The sequence below is a fragment of the Alosa pseudoharengus genome, unplaced genomic scaffold (genome assembly GCF_046254945.1).
Source record: "Alosa pseudoharengus isolate Yale_2024_CS ecotype anadromous, Long Island Sound unplaced genomic scaffold, YU_APseudo_1.1 YU_APseudo_1.1_scf_11, whole genome shotgun sequence".
Lineage (NCBI taxonomy): Eukaryota > Metazoa > Chordata > Actinopteri > Clupeiformes > Clupeidae > Alosa > Alosa pseudoharengus.
In genome coordinates, this window is record NW_027468576.1 from 19,264,281 (window position 1) to 19,287,631 (window position 23,351).

The 23,351-nt window shown below is 39.7% G+C and overlaps 1 protein-coding gene and 1 long non-coding RNA gene across 3 annotated transcripts; one reads left to right on the plus strand and one right to left on the minus strand.

Annotated features, from left to right (window-relative positions):
- Nucleotides 1–1,034: 1,034 nt before the first annotated feature.
- Nucleotides 1,035–22,499, minus strand: LOC143116901 (protein shisa-like-2A). Its single transcript, XM_076278266.1, has 3 exons — nt 22,223–22,499; nt 15,635–15,771; nt 1,035–2,311 (listed from the first exon to the last, which is right to left on the minus strand). Exons 1-3 carry the CDS (start codon nt 22,402–22,404, stop codon nt 2,124–2,126), a joined length of 507 nt encoding a protein of 168 aa, XP_076134381.1. The 5' UTR covers nt 22,405–22,499; the 3' UTR covers nt 1,035–2,123.
- Nucleotides 16,739–19,321, plus strand: LOC143116902 (uncharacterized). Of its 2 annotated transcripts, XR_012985941.1 has the most exons (4): nt 16,739–16,881; nt 17,919–18,120; nt 18,659–18,749; nt 18,885–19,321. It is a non-coding gene; the product is annotated as an uncharacterized LOC143116902 (long non-coding RNA). The 2 variants fall into 2 exon arrangements; XR_012985940.1 differs by lacking the exon at nt 16,739–16,881 and having other exon boundaries at nt 17,213–18,120.
- Nucleotides 22,500–23,351: the final 852 nt, after the last annotated feature.

The window sequence follows — 23,351 nt, forward strand, 5'->3', positions numbered from 1 at the left end:
GCATTGGTCAAAACCTCTGTATGAGAAGAGTAATAGAGCATGAATAGAACCCTTCCCATTTTGTAGAAAATGTGAGAGGCTACTAGCCTGACGAGCCAGACCCACATTAAAATGTAGGGTCTGGGCACTCACCGTTCACAGTGCTCCGTCCGAGGGGCGGGATAATCAGTTGTCTTTCAAATTCCCTCTGCACGCAATAGGACAGCGGCAGCGCAATGAGTCCCATGCGTTTCCCACCAGCGGAGCTAGTTGGCTAGTTCAAACATTTGCCAACTTAATAAAAGCTTAAAGGAATTATCCGGAGTAAAATGCACTTTAGATCGATTTACGGATGATTGGGGGTGCATACGTTGAGTTGACATCAAAATCATGTCATTCGGATGTGTTTTGAGAAAGTTCGATTGTACCGTTTTCAGTCACAACTCGTAGCCTGGAAGTGAGCGGGGCATTTCAATTGCGCCGCTACAAAACGCTATTTTTATACCTCTTCTACAGTTCCAAACAACATAACACTTACGTGGTAGTGAGTAGAGGGTCCCTAAAGCCAAACCGAATATCCCGAGGTCTTTATGTGGTGGAATAGAGAGTCCAGAATGAATTTCATCAAGCCAGTACCTTTCCGGAAATGTTGCCATCTTTGCTGTCTCTTCAGGGGAAAGTCCGTAGGAGTCTTATTGCTGAGTGTGTTGTAACATGCTCTGGAAATTCACAATTTCGTCGCCGTTTCAAAAAAAAAAAAAAAAAACATAGTCCAGTCCATACAACTTCATTTCAATTTCGAAAGAAATACTGGACTACTTTTTTTTTAAAACGGCGACGAAATTGTGAATTTCCAGAGCGTGTTACAACACATGTAATTTGTTGCCGCTAGGGGCGCGTCTAGATTTCTAGGCTAAGAGGCTACCACATTCAGAGAGAAAATAGCTTTAAAGCATTAGTCATAATTCCTCCTTTAACAATATCTTTAATTACAAGTGAATGGAATGACATTCCTTGCTTTTGGCTTTGAACTGTAAACTGATAGAAGGCCTAAATCTTTTTTGTTTTACAAGAGACCACAAAGGAAATCCTCTGATCCGTCACAGTGCTGCATTCGGAGACAACTCAGGCTACCCGAGAGAGGAGTCACATAAGCAATGCAATTATGTGTGACTAGCCTGTTGGCACAGAACACAGGAGCATGTCAGCATTGCTTTGGCACTTGCAGGTAACCATGGACATACATATACAAATACACTCACACACACATACATAGAAAACAATAAACAACAGGGACAGAAGAACTCTTCATAAGCCAACAACAATGATTTAAAAAGTTTGACTAGCCTTGAAAGACAACAAAGACTGCTGCTTTGCTAAGGCAAAGACATACTGTAGTAAAAAGATACAGATACTGAAACGAGAGATAGGAGTCCGCAGTGTCTTTACCGACACATCGAGTAGTGCATCCGATGGAGAAAGGGCTAATCTTAGACATGCACAGATACTCACAGCGGTATCCCAGAGCCCCAGAGCACCACACTAAAGGGACTACTTACTCCATTACTCCATATACCATCAGATGCTCATCAGCGTAAACAATACAGAACAATAGCAATTGGCAGCAACCACTTGATGCTTTGCTGCTCTAAACTATCAGTGCATACAAGTTCAGAATGTAATCAATTGGCATTTTGCACCAAAAATTTGAAAGTCACTGGTCAAAAACTTTTCATGGCATAATTGACTAAACACATATAACTGAGAATGTAGATTTATGTTGTTCTTTATGAAAGGCACTGTCTGGGTGCTAATTAACCGGCAACCACTTCTTCATGTTGCAATAGGCAGGATTGTTCACAGATGTTTTGATTAGACTTTTTCTTTCCCAGATGTTTTTCACTGAAGTGAAACAACAGAATATGCTGTGACTGAGCAGTACACTTCTGTTCTTGGGTGGCTTACAAACAGTGCATGTGAGTGCAACCCTGTTGCATGTGGGGTGTGAGGGAATAAGGACAGAGAAATGACAGAGAGAATCCTGATTTTGGACAGATGTTGCCAAGCTTCTGGTTGGCTCAGGAGGCTGGTGGCTGATTCTAGCAGGCTGGGGAGATGAGCAATGTCTTTGCCCCAGCATCTCTCTATGCGGGTCCCTCAACGTTGATGGTGGTCACGGTGGCCATGAAGCATCGCTGAAAGAGGCGGTCCGGGTCCGGCGGCTGGTTGTCACAGTCCAATTTGCTGCGGAAAAAATGCTTGCGGAACCCCTGGGGACCCGCCGGGGGAGCAGCCTGGCTCGAACCCTCCTGCGGGCCTGGCTCAGAACCTACTGCAAGAGACAAAGACCAAAACTAACAATCTCTCACAAACTATACTGACAGATAGTACATTGAAGGAGGGGAATAATTGCAAATAGGGTAAAGATTGGTTTCGATTGAGGCACTAATAGCATGCACCTGCATCAGGGCAGAAAATAATCTTCAACCCTCACCACCTCAATCTTGGGAAGAGTCAAGGAGAGGTGTATTGCTATCTGCTAAAGTAATTCTTTTGGGCTTCCTTCTCATGCACCAGCAAACCCATTCTTACTGAACTTTCACCCTGCAGACAAAACTGCCCAGTGTTGCAAACAGGGTTTTCAATTTGAGGTCTTGGCAGCAGTGGTAATGCAATATCAATTTTAATAACAATAATCAACTCTATTTAGATCTGACTGCTAGCTAATTAAACTGCACGTCCCTAATTTATAGCTTCTGACAAGGGAATATTTTGTCTGATCACCTGGCCTGTTTACAATGAAACAATAATTAGTTGTCTCATTATAGTGAGAGAGCATTATAATTGCAAAGTTTCTCCTTTAATCTCATGCACAGATAGCTGTTTCATATTCATCCCTCATTTGTGTATGTAGGCCTATTTGTATGTGTGTATGTGTGTGTGTGTGTGTGGGTGGGTGGGGGGGTTGTGTGGGTGAGTAGCTCTGTGTGTGTGTGAGCTGGGGGTGGGGTGGGGGGTTATAGTCATGTAAGTAAGTATTTTTAGAGCACATTTAACCACAGCTCACACAGACCAAAGTGCTGTACATAGCTTATTAGCTAAAGAATAATAAAATAAGACAAAATAAAATAAAATAGATAAGTAAATAAATACACAATTGTGTACACAATGTGTCTGTCTGTGGGCCACAACACTGAATCATCCATTATTTCCACCTCAGACAAAACAAGATCATGGTGCACCCTGCCTAGCCTCCACGAATCCATATAGAAAGGTGCTATACAAATAAAGATTATTATTATTATCATTATTATTATTATAATTATTATTATTATTATTATATAGTCACTAGATTATGGGCACGCACTTTGTTTTTGTTTGATTTTTCATAATTTAATGTGTTTTATTATTTGTTTTGTACTCTTTAAGTTAGATGTTTTGCGTGGGTGTCAACTGTAGTGCATTCTCTCCTGGTGTTGATAGTATAAGCCTATCGTAGTATCGGTCTGGATCATTTTAACGTTAACCTCCATTGGAGTGCGAACCCTTATATTTGCAGCAGATTTGCAGCAAACTTGTGGGTGATTTGTGGGAAACAAATGAGTTCACTAAAAAATATTACCAGAAGTTTGCCAATGTTGGCCGCTAGAGGCAAACTTCCAGAAAAGTTCTGGCAGCAATGAGAAGTTTGCCACTAGTGGCAAATGTGTTCGCCAGTGATTTGCCACCACACTTCCAGTGAACTTCTGGTGACAAACCTAATCCGTTAGAGCTGAGCTGCGCCAATCACATCAGTGTATCTGATATAGGCAGGCCAGAGGCAAGCTAAACAGATGACGACATCGCTGTGACGTCTAAATCCTGAATCTGTCAGTGAACATTGCAAGATGGCTACGGATGAACCAGTTGTTTGAAATGGCTTTTGCCACTACAATGAACGAGTTAGACTTGGCTTTTTCTCTAAAAGAGGAACAGGAGATGGCGCTTAAATCTTTCCTTTGCAAGAATCTAATCTACCAGTTAGCTCCGCTGGTCAGTCAAACTATTCACCAAAACAAATTTGTTTCCATCGCTCTGGCTACGTCACCCTATGTATAATTCTGATTGGTCGTAGTGTTATCCAATTACATGCAGTGATATTTTTAAATGGATGCTTGGTGCCGCCCCTCGAGTTTATGAAGGTATATTGGGTGCAAAAGTGGCGAGCACATTTAACTGCAGATTTTGCATGTGCACACTAAAGTCGTAAATGTGTAACAGTAAAGTTGAAGTTGTACATATTTTTTTATATCTTGTTAACACAAAATAGGGGCTACGGGTTCACAAATCCTTTTTACAGGTACACAAATCCTTTTTACAGGTACACAAATCCTATCCTGTGAGTCACAACTTTCAAGAGTCACGCACTCGACACTTTTGCTCCAATCGTTGCAGCGCAGTAGGTGCGAAACACATTTGCACATCCGTGTTTCATAATCTGAGAACATGCACAACATTCGTGCATTTGTAAACCCAAATGTGAACTAATGCATCCGAAGTTGTGCATCTGTGAAATAATTTCTCATTAATAAAATTCTACACATCGCTTTGATTTTCTTGCACGACTACAAGTCAATTGATACAAGTGCTCGAATCTTCTTCTACGAGTGACGATACTTTTGCTCCTGGCTAGGTGATATAATAGGAGCAAAACGATTTGTATGTGTGCACGTCGAGCGAATCGATCGAGAAAACAAGGCGGCCGGATCTGGATCGCGCTCAGACTACCATTGCCTGCTCATAAGGTAAGTAACATGATAATAATATGAAGAAAGTTATCTTGTTTGTTGGTTTACATTATCATGACAGCTATGTTTAGCTTAGTTTACCTGCTTGCTAAATCCTCCAGTGCCAGATCAAGCTAGCTATCGCTAGATAAATAACTAGTTTAGAAGTACAGAAATATAACACTGCCCGTCCAAAATCGTTAGGACACACAATCTGACACAATCGTTCTGCAATTTTCGAACAGCTGACTTGTATCTTGCACGAAGACTATTGGATAGTGCAAGGCAAGTTAGCAATTGTTTGCTGTGCAGACATTATGAATAATAAGGTCGACTTAACACCGCACACCGCAACATTTTTTTCCTCGCTTTGTGCAAAGAAAAACTATAAATCGTGTGTCCTTCATTGATAAGGAAACATGCTGAGGTTACTTACTTTATGAGCAGGCAATGGTAGTCTGAGCGTGATCCAGGATCCAGATCCGGCCGCCTTGTTTTCTCGATCGATTGCTCGACGTGCACACATACAAATCTTTTTGCACCTATTATATCACCTAGCCAGGAGCAAAAGTCACTCGTCACTCGTAGAAGCAGATTCGAGCACTTGTATCAATTGACTTGTAGTCGTGCAAGAAAATCAAAGCGATCTGTAGAATTTTATTAATGAGAAATTATTTCACAAATGCACAACTTCGGATGCATTAGTTCACATTTGGGTTTACAAATGCACGAATGTTGTGCATGTTCTCAGATTATGAAACACGGATGTGCAAATGTGTTTCGCACCTACTGCGCTGCAACGATTGGAGCAAAAGTGTCGAGTGCGTGACTCTTGAAAGTTGTGACTCACAGGATAGGATTTGTGTACCTGTAAAAAGGATTTGTGTACCTGTAAAAAGGATTTGTGAACCCGTAGCCCCTATTTTGTGTTAACAAGATATAAAAAAATATGTACAACTTCAACTTTACTGTTACACATTTACGACTTTAGTGTGCACATGCAAAATCTGCAGTTAAATGTGCTCGCCACTTTTGCACCCAATATACCTTCATACGAGTTGGCCCATTTCCATTATTCATAGCCAGACCCTAATTTGTTCTAGATTTGGGTCTGGATTTCCAGGCCCATGACCTAGCCGAAAATTTGCGGCAACTATTCGCCAGAAACCTGAAATTTCTGTAAGGGAAGTCTTGGCTGCACTGCGTTGGTGTGAACAATCTCTGCCTTACTGAAGTCTAACTGCTGCGGATTCAGAGCTGCCCATCCAATGTCTGTTCAGAGAGAGATCACTCGGGACTTGAAGACACGGGTGTCTTGCCTCTGTGGGAACTTGTTCCTAATGTCAACCGAGCCGTTGCTGAGCTGTCATGCTAGCTGGTCTGGAGGTCTGAAAGATTTTCACACTACCGATGGAGGATTGAAAGATTTTCACACTAGCGATGGAGGATCTCTCGCTTTTGAAGGTTCGCCGAACTCATGATCTGCTAACTGGCTTTCATGTCTACTCTGCCCAGAGAACAACAGCTTTATTAAGATAAGACAGTGAAGAGTGATAGGGAGCAAGTGGGAGAGTGAGACAGGGTGGGAAATAACTATGGGTCGGATTTGAACCCGGGCCTCCATGGGCACTTCAACCATAATATGGTAGAGACGCTGCAACACTTTGTTACCACTGTCTCTCTGTGGATATCTCCAATTGAATCAATACCTACCACTGGAGTTGAAGTGCTGCATGTAGGGTTACCACACGTTCTGGTTTTCCCGGGATTGTTATCTTTTTTTAATGTCTGTCCCGGAAAATTTATAATCTTTCCCGGGACACCAAATGTCCAGTTTTTTTGGTGCAAAGGCACTTCTATTTTTTTAAAGTATTCCCTAGTTTCACTTTCAATAAAACCTACTTTCCGCTCCTGCAATCCTACTATTTTTCTTAAGTTATCTTGATTGTATCCTGCTGTCGGAGGCAGGCATGTGCTTATTTGATGGGTTGTAATGCAGACCTGCGAAACGAAAGTTTACCTTAACCATCAGCACCACCTAACTACTACCGGCCACGCGCAGCAAGCATGTCCAAGAGACTGAGTGCATGCGGGTAGGCAACAGATTGGAGAGGGTAGCCTAGTAAAAAAAAAAAAAAATTCGGTTCGATTTGGTTTGATAAAATGGGGCGCGAGACACACGAGGATATAGGCCTACAATCAAAGTCAGGGCCAGCGGCGAAGAAAAAGAGATACACAGTAGGCCTACACAACACCGACAGGGGGTACCGGGCCGTGGGACATTCCTAACCGGGCCGTACAACATGAGTTTAAAAAAAAAAAGCATGCAAACTAAACTAAATTTAATTCGCAAAAATGTCACGTTTTTACATGGCATAGGCCTATATAGTTGTTTGATTGCACGCATGTTTGCATGTCTGTCTGTCCCGCCTTCAACACTTTACATATTGCCTTCAGCGCTGCGCAGCCTCAGGTCAGCTCACTTCACTTGATCAGTTCTTGGCGAACGGTAGTGTCACACGAAGTTAGCTAAACTGCTAGAATGAGCAACAAAAAACAAGCTTTAGCACTGGTCAGAGTGTTTGAGTTGCGAGAGCCGCTGCGGATATTTCTTACAGAAAAAAAAGTCACCGTTAGCTGCACCTGTGTGGCATATTCGGGTTGCTTAATGACCTCAACCGGGTTGCTTAATGACCTCCAGGGGAGAATGACGACTGTCTTTAAACTGGCAGATAAAGTTACTGTATTTAGCCAAGTTTGATTTGTGGGGGCGAATGGGAACGGGGTGTATTTGATATGTTCCAAACAGTAGTGGGGGTTTTGGGAGAGACTGAGGCAGGGCCCTTTCTCTCGCAGCTGGTGCGCAATCACCTTGTTGCGCTTTCAAATGAGTTTGAGCGTTAGGCTTCCCATCCTCCAAAGATCCACGGCAAACCAATGAGTGGGTCCGCAACCCATTTGTCAATATCCAGAATAGTCCTAACTTGTCAGCGCAGGAGGAAGAGCAGTTGATCGAAATTGCAAATGACAGTGGTCTTAAGAGTGTGTATGAGAAAACCTCTCTGGCGGGTTTTTGGATCAAAACCAAAGCAGAATATCCCGAGATAGCCGTAAAAGCGCTGAAAACGTTGCTATCATTTTCCACCACGTATCTATGCGAGGCCGGGTTTTCTGCAATGACTGCAACTAAGACCAAATTGCGCAATCGACTGGACATTTCAAACACACTGAGGGTGTCACTGTCTTCCATCACTCCCACACTGTAAAAATTGGATAGTTCCTTGAAGAACCTCAATGTTACTCCAAGAACCCAGGGGCTCTTCTGAGAACTCAAACGTGCCTTGATGCTCTTAGAGGTCTCTGCAAGAACCTTAACGATTTTTCAGTATGAAAGGAGGTTCCTCAAAGAACCCAATTTAATCAAGGTTCCTGGAGGATCTCCAGCTGAGAAAGAATAATTTTCTTGAATTTATCTTTTACAGGCCTATATTGCTGTGTAGCCTAGGCCTAACTGATTCAAAACATAGGCTAACCTAATCAGATAATATGATGCTAGGCCTATGATAGGCTATGACAACAAAATAAGAGTTTTGATGAGTAATCGCCTTAGTGTTTAATTGCGCAAAAGATCTGAAGCATTCAGCTACTTGTGTGGTGTTTTGTTAATTGTGTGTAATTAACTATTTTGAAAAACTAGACGAGCATAGTCTAGCCTACTGCCTATGCCAAAATAGCAGCAGAACACGGTCGGATAACTCCATGGGCGCACAGGTGTTGCTCGAGGCGATGACGTGCGTGTGGAATCTTCTTTAAAAATGGCAACAGAATTTGACAGTTGAGTCAACGTTACTACAGGAGGTGAGTGCAACATTTTGACAGCCCTATCTCAAGCTTTTTTAATGTTGACGTTTGTCAGAAACTATACCTTAAATTATACATATTCTACATATTAAATGGAAACGAGACGTTTTAACCATGACCTCATTATAGGCTATAGCATACAACTAAAGGTAAGATCAACGTGTCACCGTTCGTGAACGTTAACCTTAACTTTTTGTTAACGTTAGAGCTTAGCAGCCTTATTTAGCCTACCGTTAGTTTTTTTAAGTTATAAGATAGCATTATGCCTTGGCTTGTATGCTATGCTTAAACTGAATGTTAGCCAAATATTCTGTCTATTTTACTCCTTCAGCACGGACTTTTCAACTTCCCGTGTTTCCAACTCTCCTGAAATGAAAGCTAACATTAATGGAGGAAGTCCTGACGTTCATACTGCTGCACACAGATTATACAGGTCCTATTTGATTCAATTTCTATGTGGTAAGTGTGTAGCATGAGGTAGCCTACAGCTTTACTTACTGTTCTTCATTTGCATTCACGCAAAACAACAACCAGTCATTTCAATCATTAAGTCATTTAAAATATAGGCTACTCCATCTCTATGTTTAATTTCAAAGGTATCCAGTATCATGACCTTTGTGCTGCTGCTGTATCTAAGCACCCTTTCCTCCAGGATCGCACAGGACCAGGATATGCATGTAAGTAGATTATTAAAGTAATAAACATACAGTTAGGCCTACTGGCTGTAGTGAGGGTCCTTTTTTAGGGCACCTAACAAGTAGGGATAATGGGATGGGATATTCCTGTCAGGGGTATTCAGGTTGTTGTAGTCTGCTCACTTACAGATGCAATTGAATCATGTATGCCTATGACACTCTTCACTTCTGTTGGTGTGTTGCTTAACACCTGTATAAACCAGGCCATTGCATTTGAATTTTCCTTTAGGCTAATTGGTTTATATAACCTTTCATATTATAGTTGGTTGGGAATGCTAAAAACAAATTCAAGAAGGAAAGAATCCCACTGAGCCTTCCTGAAATTGGATACCATCGAGCAAAGTATGGGAAAAGGCAAAATTCATCACAGGCAAGTCACCTTTTCCTCACAAAGCAAAATGCATCTGTATCTCAAGCAGAAGCTTTCAGAATTACACTTCACTGTGATCCTTATTGCAGTTTACTTTGATTCCAGGACAAAACTCAATCCAATGTGAGGGAAACCACACTTATTTTTTTTCTATTCACACAGATACCTGCTACCCAGGATGCAAACACTGTAGTTCAGGTATGGTGTGTGTGTGTGTGTGTGTGTGTGTGTGTGTGTGTGTTCGTGCGTGCGTGTGCATATGTTCACTGATGATCTTTTTACACTGACAGGTTGTAGATGTTCTTGGTGATGAAAGCGTATCCAAATCCAATGTAAGTTTTCAGATGATGATTAAACACCATATATTACTACTTATTACATTTCTTTAACCAAATTGACCTTTACTTTAAATTGAATGTAACATTTACAGGACAATGAGACAAAAATGAAGGAGGAGTGTTAAAAAGTAAACCCTGATCTAAATACGATTGAAAACAGAATAAGGAGAACAATCAGTGACAGAGTGGCATTTATTCAACGCCACTCCACACAGGAAATCCTTACTGAATACCCAGCTTTACACCACATTTGAACTGTGAGTTAACATTTGGCATTTAGTTCACTGCAAATTATTTTTCAGATGTTCTTCTGCCAAGCAAACATGTAATTTGTTCTTATCTTTTTAAAGGTTTTCTCTGAAATTCAGCACCTGCATAACATTGACCTAAGTACCAATCTGCACTAAATCAGGCCTGTGAGGAGACAACCTACAAATACAAAGGTATTAAGAAGTTTGATTTACACTTCATGTCATTACTGCTATAAAACTGTATGGAATTACAAGTATGTTATTACTGCTATAAGACTTATCCAGTATATTGTTCAAATTCAGGACTCTTTGCAGCAGAGCGGCCATATCTGTTTGGGGACAATCCTGACAGGCTCATACGTTGTGGATAAGGTAAGAGTACCAGTCATTTGACACTGTTAGAAACTTCCCCTGCCAATGGGCTTGAATATCACCAATCCCCATTCTAAATACTGTTATTCTGTACTTTTCAGATATCCAAGACACCCACACCTACCCTATACATGAGAGGCAACCCCTTTGAGGAAGACACCACCATTACACTTTGCATGGACGGACAAGACGTCGTAACACCAGAAGATGTGTTGATGGGCATTGGAGCATTGCTAGCAGTTTATTTAATTTTCAATATGGAATACCCAAAGGCCGTGAACAAGACATTGTTGTTTTTACAGTCTATGTGTGATATTAAGACAAAAGAAAAAAATCCCCATTGCCGTATTTCGGATGTCAAATTTCATACTCTAAATTAAATACTCAATAGTTCAATCAATCATTTATTGACTATTTCATTTAGATTAGGAAGTTAATTGTGTTCTTGTTAATAGCATTGTTTAATAGATGTTTTCATTCATGCCTTCATCTATGTAGCCTGTGTATTATTTGTTTATTTATATATTTATTTATGTATCTATCTGTCCATCCTTTCATGTACAGTATTCCTAATATTTTGCCATTGACATGCTTTGACGCTTTTGATTAAATTCTTGCTTAAATACATCTGTTGTTTCATACATTTATCCCACATTCTAATAATAAAAATAATAATAACAATAAAGGTTAATACATTCTAATAATAATAATAATAATAATAATAATAAAGGTTAATAATAATGAAGGTTCTGTAATGAACTTCAAAAGGTTCCTCAAGCAACCTTTGAAAAGGTTCTTCAAAGAACCTTTCTTTGAAGGTTCTTCGAAGAACCTTTTGAGGTTCCCCCACAGTTTCAAATTGAAGAACCCCTAAAAGTTCCTCCAGGATCTTATAATTTTTACAGTGCAGATGGAACATTTTTGTTGCAGGGAAACAAGTACAGGGCTCCCACTGATTATATTCGTAATGCACGTTTAGTTCCCAAGTTTTGTTCGCATGTTTACACTTGATAGATGTAGCTTCAAGTTGTTCAATTTTCATAGTTCATAGGCCTATTGCTATAATTTTTACTTCTTCAAGTTCACGTTTTTCACATTTTTAAGAGTTCGTTACCTTCACTGTTCATACATAACTGGAGCTAGTTCTTTTCAAGTAATGCATGCACAACACATATGGAACATGGAACCCCCAAATGCAGGACAGTATACTTGAACACTTATATGACTTGACACACGCTAATGTGTGTTGCCGCTTCTTTCTATGTCCATCGCTCATACTCATTTCAGAGCATACAGAAGCATATAGCTAAGCTAACAGACAGACTTTAGACAGACAGACTTCTAAGAGCTAAGTAAATATTAATCTAACCCCTTGAGGAGGCTATTTATAGAGGTGTGGACTAATTAGCAACAAATAACATACTACTACTACTACTACATGCAGTTATACTATGTAGTCAGCCACACAAACAAAACAAAAAAAACATTAACTGTGTGTCAGAGTCTGGAAATGATATATCCTATGGCACTTCTGCACCATAAACAAACAACTGATTTGGAGTGAATTATTTTATCAAGCTTCTTCACAAACATTGTTAATGAACATTTGGCTATGGAAGTCATATAAACATCAATGATTGTGGTGCTTTTGTCTGAGACTTCCCTTTTGTTTTCAAGAAAAAAAATGGTGAAATGGTGGTGTTTTGCAAATGATGTCTGCTATTGGGGAAGCTTGACTCAGAGTACCATCCAACTTCTAAGTGTAGACTTGGCTATATCTCACAGCACAGCAACTTCAAAGGCATAGAGTGAGACATAATCATCTGTGCTTTCAAGATAAGCCAAGTGCAGCCAGTGCTGACATCCCGAAAAGCTAGAGTTACTCACTGATACATGCAGGATACTGAAAGCTATATACCAAAATAGAAGAGAACATTTGAATTTCAAGATCAGCTGAGATTGATTTAAAATGACATGATAATACTGTGGTCTATGATGTACAAAATGTAATGATTTTGATATTCAGAAGACATTGATGCATTTTATTCTTTCATTTTCCACTGTCTTCAGTCGACCCTCTACTGCACAGATTTTGATGATCCATGATACAAATAACCCATCGTTTATTGGTTCATTTGGGATATTGATATTTATTGTTTGGACCCCCCCCCGCCCCACCTGAAATATTACTTTGATGCCTAAGGACAACATTGTGTGACAATGATACAGAATCAAATAGCAAATTGTGGATTTACAGATCATAAGACTTCAAGAGTTCAAGAGTGTACACAATCAAAAATCCTTTACAAATGTTTATAAATCAATCAAATCAACAGTTAAAATCACTTGAAACATATTTACATGTTAGATTTGATCTCGGCCTACATAATGCATTGTGTCGTGTCACACACTGCATGTTCGTGTTAAATTTCAAAAAGCAGTTCTTTGTTGTGTGCCACTTTTTACACACCCCTTTGGGTGATGCTGTGTTCCCAGGAACTCTGCACCTTCCCTTCTTGTCAGATATCTGACAGATATCTGTATAGCAGTGGTATGAGAAGTCGTGTGATAATTGGACCCAGTGAGATGGTATAAACACCAAAGAGAAGTGGCCCCAGCACTGAGCCCTGGGGCACCCCTGTGGTGATTGGACCATAAATAATTTTACCAGCTGATGGGTAACATGTTTTACACCAAAGGGTTTGGGGAGAACTACTGTCATCTTCAGGCAGAGTTTCATCTTCATCCTCATCCTCTGTGATGACATCTTGAGTGTCTATAAAACAATAAATATAGAGAAAGTAAGTTTTCAATGGAAATGAAAACACAGCAAGAATAACAGTATGACATTTGACCCCTATTTTGTATTCTTTTACAATTTGTCTAACATATCGATCCTCCGTTTGTCTTCAATATAACAATCTTATATCCATTTATCTGTTAAAATGTGTTTTAAAAAAGTGATATTTAATAAAAATTAATTCAAATGTACTGTACCAAGGGTTTATATTGTGCATAAATTCATGTGATAATGTGTGACATCAAATCACATTGACAACAAAAACATCCTGTAAAAACGACCCCTTTATCGCACAATGTTGTGCTGAGGCAACGAAAAGAAAAACCTAATTTCATAACATGAAAAATAAAAACAAAAACATTAAACCATGACAATAAAGCTTTTCTACACCTTCATACATGCATGTATACATTTACTTTACTTTTTACCGTTAATGTCAATTTAAATAAGATTACTAAGGTAAATAAGCTTACCTTCTTCTCACACCATGTGCTCCTGGGACCATGTTGTAGAAAAGGACATCCCACCTTCAAATGATGCTGGATAGTGACTCCCACACCTTATTGGACTGTTCTTTGATACTTTTTGACTATTCTGATTGATTGCAATTATTTAAAGAAACATTTAGGGCTTAAGAAAAACTTTCCGATGCCTGAGGGCAACTCTGTGCAGTAGAGGGTTGATGACAGGCAGACAGACAGACAGACAGAAAGGGAATGAGCCACACATGGCACAATTTGCTCAACAACGTGTATCAATATTGATCTTAAGAAATGTAAAGATATAAAGTTGCCTGGCATAGCCAGGCTCGATTTATTATCAAAATTTGAGCCTGGTAACATACCATTTGGATTTGATTGTGGAATGTGTTTCAACCTAGCCCAGAAGCCAGCCTGAATGTGCCCTGCCCACAGAGTTTGAGGTATTGCGCATGTTGCACATAAGGTTAGCCTGTGTCATTTGCAAGTTAGCATCATAGTTAAAGGAAGAATCGTTTAAATATCAATGAGTGGGCATCTTCTAATTTTTGTCAACTGACCGGGACAAATAGGTTAATTCTGTTGCATATGTCCTCATTCAACAGTAACCTTGTAAACTAACATTAGCTTCTTGAGATATCGCAGCTTTACCCTATCCGTCTACGGAGAACCAGCCTTGCAACTTCACTCTCCCCTGACTGGGAAAAGCACAAATTGATTTGAGAGTACCTTCTCTCCTAGCACTACTAACAAGTGGACATGCTGAATCTAGCACTTACCACTTGTCTTGGGTCTTTGTAAAGAACCGATTCAGGTACTTTAGTAACCTTTAGTAACAAATGTATGAACGGAGTGTGCTTTGTAAAGTGCTTTGTAAAAAAAACTATACAGTGTGTCAATGTTGTTTATTTACCTCAGGGCCTTCCTAAGAGCAAACAAATGTAAGAGTGCAAAACATTCAAAGGGTCCAAGATCACTGCCAAGCGAGCAATTCAACACTTTTATATAAAAATGTCACATTTTTTCTTTGGGCTTTAGGAGTTAACAAGCTGTTGTGACAGAGTAAGAACCGGTTATGCTGTAAAAGTCTGATGACATTCAGGGCCTCCTCTCCCACGGGTGGGTTTTCATGGTCATGTAGGAACAAATCTGCCTTTGGCTATGTGATGGAGTCCAGCCCCACGCTGGCTTATACTGAAGACACTGCTAGCAGCTGTGGATCAGGACAAGGTTTCTTACTACAAGGGAGTTCTTTGCCCCTGATTGCCTCATCTTAGTGCTTGGTTTAGAGGAATCAAGGTCCATGTTCAAGCTAGGCTCTGTAATGCAGTGTGGATGTGGTGTATTCTTATATCATGAGACGCTATATAAATGAAAATTAATTGAATTGAATCAAATTGCTCTCCGTTTCCCAGGGCCATTAAGCTCCCCTTATTTAAGTCTCCTCCATTGCTTTCAACCAACATGATCTTGAAATGTGTTCCGTTAGTACATTTTTAACAAAATTGAGAGGGCTGACAGAGGCCAACTGGATCTTTAACAAATGCAGTTTCACTGTGTACTATTTGTACACCATTTCACTCTGAATACCAGTCATGGGGCTAATTTAGCCTGCAAAGGTAATAAGTAATGTTACCGTCCTCTATTGATCTTGCCCTGCACCGCTGGGAGAAAGAAGCCCTGCAGGGTTCGTGTGAGATGCCGGACTGATGCAAGCATGTACCTGGAGCATGCAGCGGCAGCCCGTTGTCCAGTCCCCGAGGCTTAGTGGCGATGAAGAGATAACAGAGCACACACACGGTGATGACGAAGGCCAGAAGAACCACTGCTGCTATTGACAAGCCCACCAGTGCCCCAACACTGAGGAGCATAAGGGAAGAGAGAGAGAGAGAAAGAGAGAACAAATGGCAGATTTAAGTACCATGGACAGTTCTGTCACTTCTATATCAACATAAATGAGAGGCAAATTGCTGAAATTATCTCCTGTCTTTCTCTGACAGCAACTATTGTTTAGAAAAGGACAGGATGCTAATGGTGTAACGGTACACAAAAATCATGATTCTGTACTCAGTGTCATACAGAAGTCAAAGTTAGGTTCATTTTTGGTACAGTAAGCCTACAGTAAGTACTGCTAGCCTAACAGTCACTGACAGTATTCTAATGCTCAACCTTGCTCTGTGTTATTCCTTTTTCACAACAGCTCATTTTTCATTTCTCTGTCCCGGACAAAATAAAATAGCACTTTTAGGATCAACTTTCTGCAGGTTATCTCTGAAAAGATGTAAGCTGTTTCAACTGCCCTCCAGTTTTTGGAATAACGCCGTTTAAAAGAACGGCGTTAGGTAACGACGTTATTTTTTCACTAACGGGGTAATCTAACTAATTACTTTTCCCATCGTTACAATGCCGTTAACGTTACTGGACGTTAAATGCGGTGCGTTACTATGCATTGATTGAATAAACTGTAATCCGAACGCATCCTGGCTCACAGCTAGTGAGGTGGGTTAATAACGACGTAAGCGATTATGATTGGCTAAGGCAGAGTCATGTTTCATGATAGCGATCCGAAAAGTTGGCCTTTTCAAGGTGGAGATAAAAGCACTACTTCAAATTCATCAAGGCAAGAACCTGCATGTAATGTGTACACACTGAAAAAAGTGATTTTGACATGTAGTAATTTTTTCTTAAATGAAACTGTATTTATATACTCAATTTGTTTGTGTTTTGCAAAAACTCATTTCAGATAAGTAATATCTGCAAGAAAAAAAGGGGTTTGCTTCAGATTTGTTTGTGTTTTCCAAAAAACTAATTTCAGTTAAGTAATATCTGCAAGAAAAAAAGGGGTTTGCTTCAGAGGCGGTGCTGCGCATGCGTTTATTTGGCTGCCAAAAGATGATTGTCCTCCATTTTGCAAACGGTTCCGTTGGCTTGAAGAGATCTGCACTTGAAATCTTCGCTTTTGACTTAACGGTAAGTGGTATATTATTAAACGTCATTTGACAGTCAGTTTACCATTAGAAATTTGGAGTGTCTTTAATTGCCTTATTTGACACGATAGAGCTGTTTTCTTGAATATTTAAGAAATCGTCTAGCAAGCTAGCTAAAGTTAACTTTACCTAGCAGTTCTACTCCAATATAATGTTAACTGGGCTAACAAGTTCATCTTAAAGTTTACTTTTATTACCTCCTCGACGTAATTGATTGAATAACTTCAAAATGAATATATACCTTAATGTTAGACAATTTAGGTCGTTGAAACTCAGTGGACCCAAGTTTACATAGTGGACCAAATTAACATTAGCTGCTAACTGAATTGGAACACAGATCTTGCCTGAAATATGGTTGACCTTAACGTTGCTAGTTAGCTAACCGAACACGTTATGCAGCAGACCAAACACGTTTTCACCGACCCCTGTGGAGTCAACTGACACTTAACTTGAGCAATGCCGAGTTTGCAAAATACATTTGTTTGGAGACTCAGAATGCAGGCCAAGGTACATGTAAAAAGGAAAGAAATAGGACGCATGTTTTGTGAGTGATTAGGTCAGGTCATAACTCGGACAATGTTGGGCAAAAGCCACATTTACGCTAGGTTTAGAAACGTGTTTATTTATTCTGTCAGTAATGGAGTACCACTATTTTCTCAATAATGTCATCGCCAGCGCTGAATATGCATGGTGGTGGTGGTGGCATTTCTCAAACTCAACAGCAGTGCAAGATCTGGACAGGCTGATGCTACGCACCTGTTAAGCAGATATTGGTTGAACATTTTATTTGTTCCATGGTGTTGAAATTCGAAATGTTTTCCCTTCAAGGGGACAGTCAGACCAACAAGCAGGGCTGTGTAGCTATTGTTGGTAGATTGTAAGATAATGTGTCAAATGTCAATTAAATGAAGTGTCAAAATCGTTTGATTAACTAGTACCATTTGTGTATGTATTAAATAAGTATATTTCATAAATGTATACTTTATATTTATATTATAAATGTGTTTCTATCCTCTTTAGTTACAGGTATTGAGAAATGTCCTTGCTTGATGACTGGATCAGGAAATGCCTGTGATGCTTGGGTATTCAGGCAAGCTACAGGTCAAAGATGCGTAACCTTGGATGTCCAGTTACCGCCGTTTTCCAGAAGAAGAAGGTCATAAGTTCCAGAAGAAGGTTTAAAGGACATAAAATGACCAAACATTTGAGGATTTTGCAAGGTGTAAGTTTGTATTACTATTATTGTTTACTTCTCTTACATATTACATACAATGATCACATTGGATCTGTTTCTGCTATTTGCAACTGCCATCAGTTATAGTCACCCTACTCACACACTGCTCTTATGTTCCTTATTACAACATAGCGACAGATAGAGGCATTATAATTTTGTGTCTAACTATAACTGGACTCCTCAGGGTTGATACGACTACATGAGTCATCATACATTTACCCACTCACTCATTTTCCCGTTGCTCACATTGTTCCTTCCCCAACTGGTACACTCACTTATTAGCCTGATGTCGTTATACTCAATTCCTGTCAGAATTTAAGTCTTGTGCTGCTTCGTTGGGACGTGATTATGGGGTGTGTTTCAACCAATACAGGGGAAAGAAATGCTTGCCAAATGCCTGTTATCTGTTGCAAAGTACTCTGAACTGAATCTTCCGTATTAAAAGTGCTTTATAAATAGAGGTTATTATTATTTAGAGTATTAATTGTATTTTCACAAAATAATTAATATCCCTGTATCTGAACAGACAGAGACTGTACATCTGAGGAGGGAGGCAGCCATCAAGACCCCGTGCCTTTATTTTGGTGAAGATGATGATTCTCTCATACATGTACATGGTAAGTAACACTAACCAAGGGCATGTTGAAATTGCAATAAAAATTGCATTTTTATGCCAAAAACCTTTAAGCCAGCTCCCAGCTCGTACCTTTTCTCAAGCGTCATCCTAAAGCAGCTTTTTAAATTTTGTACAGGATATCCATGGCAAGGAGGTGTCAAGAGAAAACCACCCCTTGGAACATGAGGACATCGGCATCGTTGTGGATGGAGGCATCATTTTGGAGGAACCTTGGTCTGTTGCACAAGGCTGTGCAGTGAAGCCAGAGACTTTCTAATGAGGAGACACAGCACTCAAAAAATCCTCCAATCATGTGTTGTGAACTCTGTGCTGGAGTAAGGTTGGTGTCGTGAAGCCTTGCGCACGCGCATTTCTGCCAAATAGGATGCCCGATGAGTGCCAAAAAAGCATTGCATTATGGCTGCCGAGTGCAGGGACTTGCCTAAAAGGACTTTGGTGAAGCTAGGGGTCATATACACATTGAATCAATGTTGAACTCTTCAATACTATTACAAATTCATGCAAAAAGTTGTCATTCAGATGGATGGTGATAAGCTCCTACCCAAGGTTCTCAATCTTCAGAACCAAATCATTAGATGGGCAAGTGGGCCACAGTCATGATTGATTTGATTTGAAAGATTCAATAAATGGTTGTGAACCTTTCTTTCTCACTGTCTTTCTCTCATTCTTTCTTTCTCACTGTCTTTCTCTCATTCTTTCTTTCTCACTGTCTCTCTCATTCTTTCTTTCACTTTCTTTCTCTCATTCTATCTCAGCACATTTACTTACACACGCACGCACGCACACACAAACACACAATCACTCACTGGTAAGGTGTTTGGCTTTGGTCAAAGGTTCACAACCATTTATTGAATCTTTCTTTCTCTCTTTTGGTGCACACACTCTCTCTCTTTGGCACTACTGCCTTTGCTTTTGCTTTGGTTTGAGAGCGGGAAAATTATTATTTTTTAAAGCAAAGGGTCCCAATGTGTGTTCATATGTGTGTTTCTGTGTTGAACATTTGTTTTAATAAAGACAGTTATACCATTTCTGTTTGAGATTTAAGTTAATACTATTTAACCTGAATTTGAAGTTTAACTTAATTTTTACCAATGAAATTATATACAAATATTAAGCAAATTCAACTAAATATATATGGCTGGATGTAGCTAAATTAAATTGAGTGCAAATGGTTACCTAAAAAAAATTAAGTAATTCTTGCATTAGAGAATATTAAGCAAATTCAACTAAATCTATATGGCTGGATGTAGCTAAATTAAATTGAGTGCAAATGGTTACCTAAAAAAAATTAAGTAATTCTTGCATTAGAGAATATTAAGCAAATTCAACTAAATCTATATGGCTGGATGTAGCTAAATTAAATTGTGTGCAAATGGTTACCTAATACTAATTTTTACTCAAAATATTTGATTGGAGTTTGCTTGGCTTGATTTAGTTGTAACTACTCTATTTAGTTTAGCTTTAATTGCAAGAAAATATTAAGCAAATTCAACTAAATCTATATGGCTGGATGTAGCTAAATTAAATTGAGTGCAAATGGTTACCTAAATAAAATTAAGTAATTCTTGCATGTCATTTTTTTCAGTGCATTATGTCGAGGAGCGAAGACTTTGTCGACATCCGTTGTAAGCAACTCTAATTTAATGAAGCCTCACACACGTATCTAAAGATAGTGGCCAAAAACACCGATACCTCCACCACAGATGATAGCTCGCCATCCACTAGCAAAGAAGGACTCGGAGCAAAGTCCTTTAAGCAGCAAAAGCTAGATCTTTCTGCCTCACAACAAAAACCTATGACACAGGCTGAAGTCAACCATAGGTCTGTCGATGTGCAATATCTTGAATTTCCCCTTGGGGATCAATAAAGTATCTATCTATCTATCTATCTATCTATCTATCTATCTAATAAATATTGAAAGTTATGTAGCCTACAAACACCTGTCTGTTATACTCATTTCAACTGGCTGCTCAAAACTGCTCAAAAAATCCAAAATCTTTGACATATAGCAACTTTTTTTTTTGTAACAGTAACGCAAATAGTTACTTTCCCTGGTAATGAGTTACTCTTATCATAGAGTAATTCAGTTACTAACTCAGTTACTTTTTATAAGAAGTAGTGAGTAACTATAATTACTTTTTTAAAGTAACGTTCCCAACACTGCTGCCCTCCTGCTGCCATTACCATACTTGCCTAAGCGTGCAAGTTATAGCACACATAATGGAAAAGTACCTTTGTATGTCTTTGTATCCATGCAACGCAAGCAGCGAGATGATATTAAGATGCTACTTAAGGTTCCATTACCCAAAATGCACTCTACTACCCAGCTAATGCCCTTTGCCTACAATTACCCAGATTGTGCAGTGTGTGACGGTTTATTTCCCAGTTAGGCTATGTATCTTGCATTGCCTTGTATTGCCATGTATTGATGAATACCATCCATGCAGACCAAGTGACTAACTGTCCAATTATACCTCCCAGCTGTTTACAACTGCGAATGTGGATGTTGGAAAGCCCACTGGGGACACAGAGGGGAAATAGGTTTACAATAGGTCACATAAGTCTTCTCATGAACCCCACTAACCTCTGCAAAGTGCTTATTGCTCTAGACCAGGCTTGAAGCTCCACACCAAAGTGGGGAAATATGTCAAACATGCTTCCACATCACACAATACCATAGAGACAGAGGACAAAAACGCCTTGGCTCATGTGTTACCAAAAGGGAATGATGACTCAAGTGTCTTTGATTAGAAGAGTAGAGAGTAAAAAGCAAATGAAAGAAAAGATGAGCTTAGCTTTCATAGTGGAAAAGCAAAGTTATCAAAAGAAAGTATCCAGAACAGCCACTTCACACCAAAAATAAACTCCAAATTTGATGCCTCACCCATACACCTATTAAATTAAACAATTCATTAATTAAGCATTAAGCAGATATAATGATTTCAAGACATTTCAAAATTAAACTAGTCACTGAGCTATTTAGAGGTACTACCTACCGTTACATTTCATTATTCTACCAAACAGCAACTTGTCTGTCAGAATATTTAACTGACAGGACTTAAAAATATATACCTGTTGGAAGGTTGGGTGGTAAATCCACCCTTGCCATTTGAAACAGTGTTGCATTTGTGCTACCCAGCTAGTTTAGCTGATAAAAAGTCAAGTTAGTTTCCAAGGGATTGCCAGTGGAGTTGGAGTGGGGGTTAGACAATATTTAATCTCACAACCAGTACAGCTGACAGGCGACATGCTTTTCCAGACAACCATTTAGTGCAACATAGAAAAAGCTTGATTTTGGCTACATAGGGTCTCCCATTTAGGTTAATATGATTTTCTCCAACAGAGTAAAATAGCGGAGTGCCCAAGACGTCACTCTAAGGTAGCACAACATGTGGATGTTGCTCTTTACCTGCAAAACAATGGCACAAACAGCCATTCTTCGCACGTCCTTACCTTAGCCACCACATATATCCATACTCGTACGGGAAAAAGCTGTTAGGATCATCACAGCAATACTTGTAGTCGCTGAAGCCACAGCAGAACACAGCTCTCGCGTCGTTGCCCGGCTTAGGGCACGTGGATGCGTTCACAAACTCCTTTTCCGTATTGTAATAACCCGTGCAATCGGCGCTCATACTTGTTTGGATAAAGGCGTCAAAGTGAGTCAAACAATTTTATTTTTTTCAGATCAAGTCAAGTTGCATTGCGTAAAGGTTTTCCATAATGCACCTTAGCGTCCACCCCTGATTGCCAGAGCAGTTCTTGTAACAAGAGCAATGCCTGATGCACAAAATGCACAATTCAGTCAGTTCCTTCCCGTTAACTGACAGTGCACTTCTGTATTCATTGCTCTTTCTTCTCGTCTCTCTCTCTCTCTCTCTCTCTCTCTCTCTCTCTCGTTACATTGAATCCCACAACACCCGTGTATGTGCCCATTCAGGAGAAACGCTGACTTGCTGATTTAAATAAAGTTCCAAATGCATGTAAATGGCGGTCATGGCGATTAACAACCTTTCACTCACATGGAATGAAGAAGCTCAAGAAAAGGAATTATGCGTAATGAATTAGTAAATCAGCCTCTGATTACATAAACCCATTGAGGAGATGCCTTGTCTTGTCTATTTCAACATAGGTGTATATATACTTGATCCGAGGGAAATTTCTCTGCATTTAACCCAATCTGTGAATTAGTGAAACACACAGTGAGGTGAAAAACACACTAAAACCGGCGCAGTGGTGCAGTGAGGGGTTTGGTGCCTTGCTCAAGGGCACTTCAGCCGTGGGCTCGAACCGGCGACCCTCCGGTTACAAGTCCAGAGTGCTAACCAGTAGGCCACGGCTGCCCCAATAAATGGGTTGTACATATCTTGTACATATCTTGACTGAGTAATTACTACTAATCACCTCTTTTGAAGTTCTGTTTTTAAATTATAACGATAGCGTTGTGCAGTTTATCGAAGTCTTTTTTTTCTTTGTTCTAACTATCTCGTAATTATGAGTTAAGGATAGGATCCGTGCTGAGGATCTAAACAGCCTTTCAAAAAAGCAAGCACATATTTCCTACTGATTTCCTGCTTTGAAT

What these genes read in the sequence shown, in the direction of transcription:
- LOC143116901 (XM_076278266.1), bottom strand. Translation starts at nt 22,404, where the DNA reads ATGAGCGCCGATTGCACGGGTTATTACAATACGGAAAAGGAGTTTGTG. An exon ending in GGATATATGTGGTGGCTAAG is followed by an intron (nt 15,772 to 22,222) that starts GTAAGGACGTGC and finishes TATGCTCCTCAG; the next exon opens with TGTTGGGGCACTGGTGGGCT. An exon ending in GCTGCCGCTGCATGCTCCAG is followed by an intron (nt 2,312 to 15,634) that starts GTACATGCTTGC and finishes TGTCTCTTGCAG; the next exon opens with TAGGTTCTGAGCCAGGCCCG.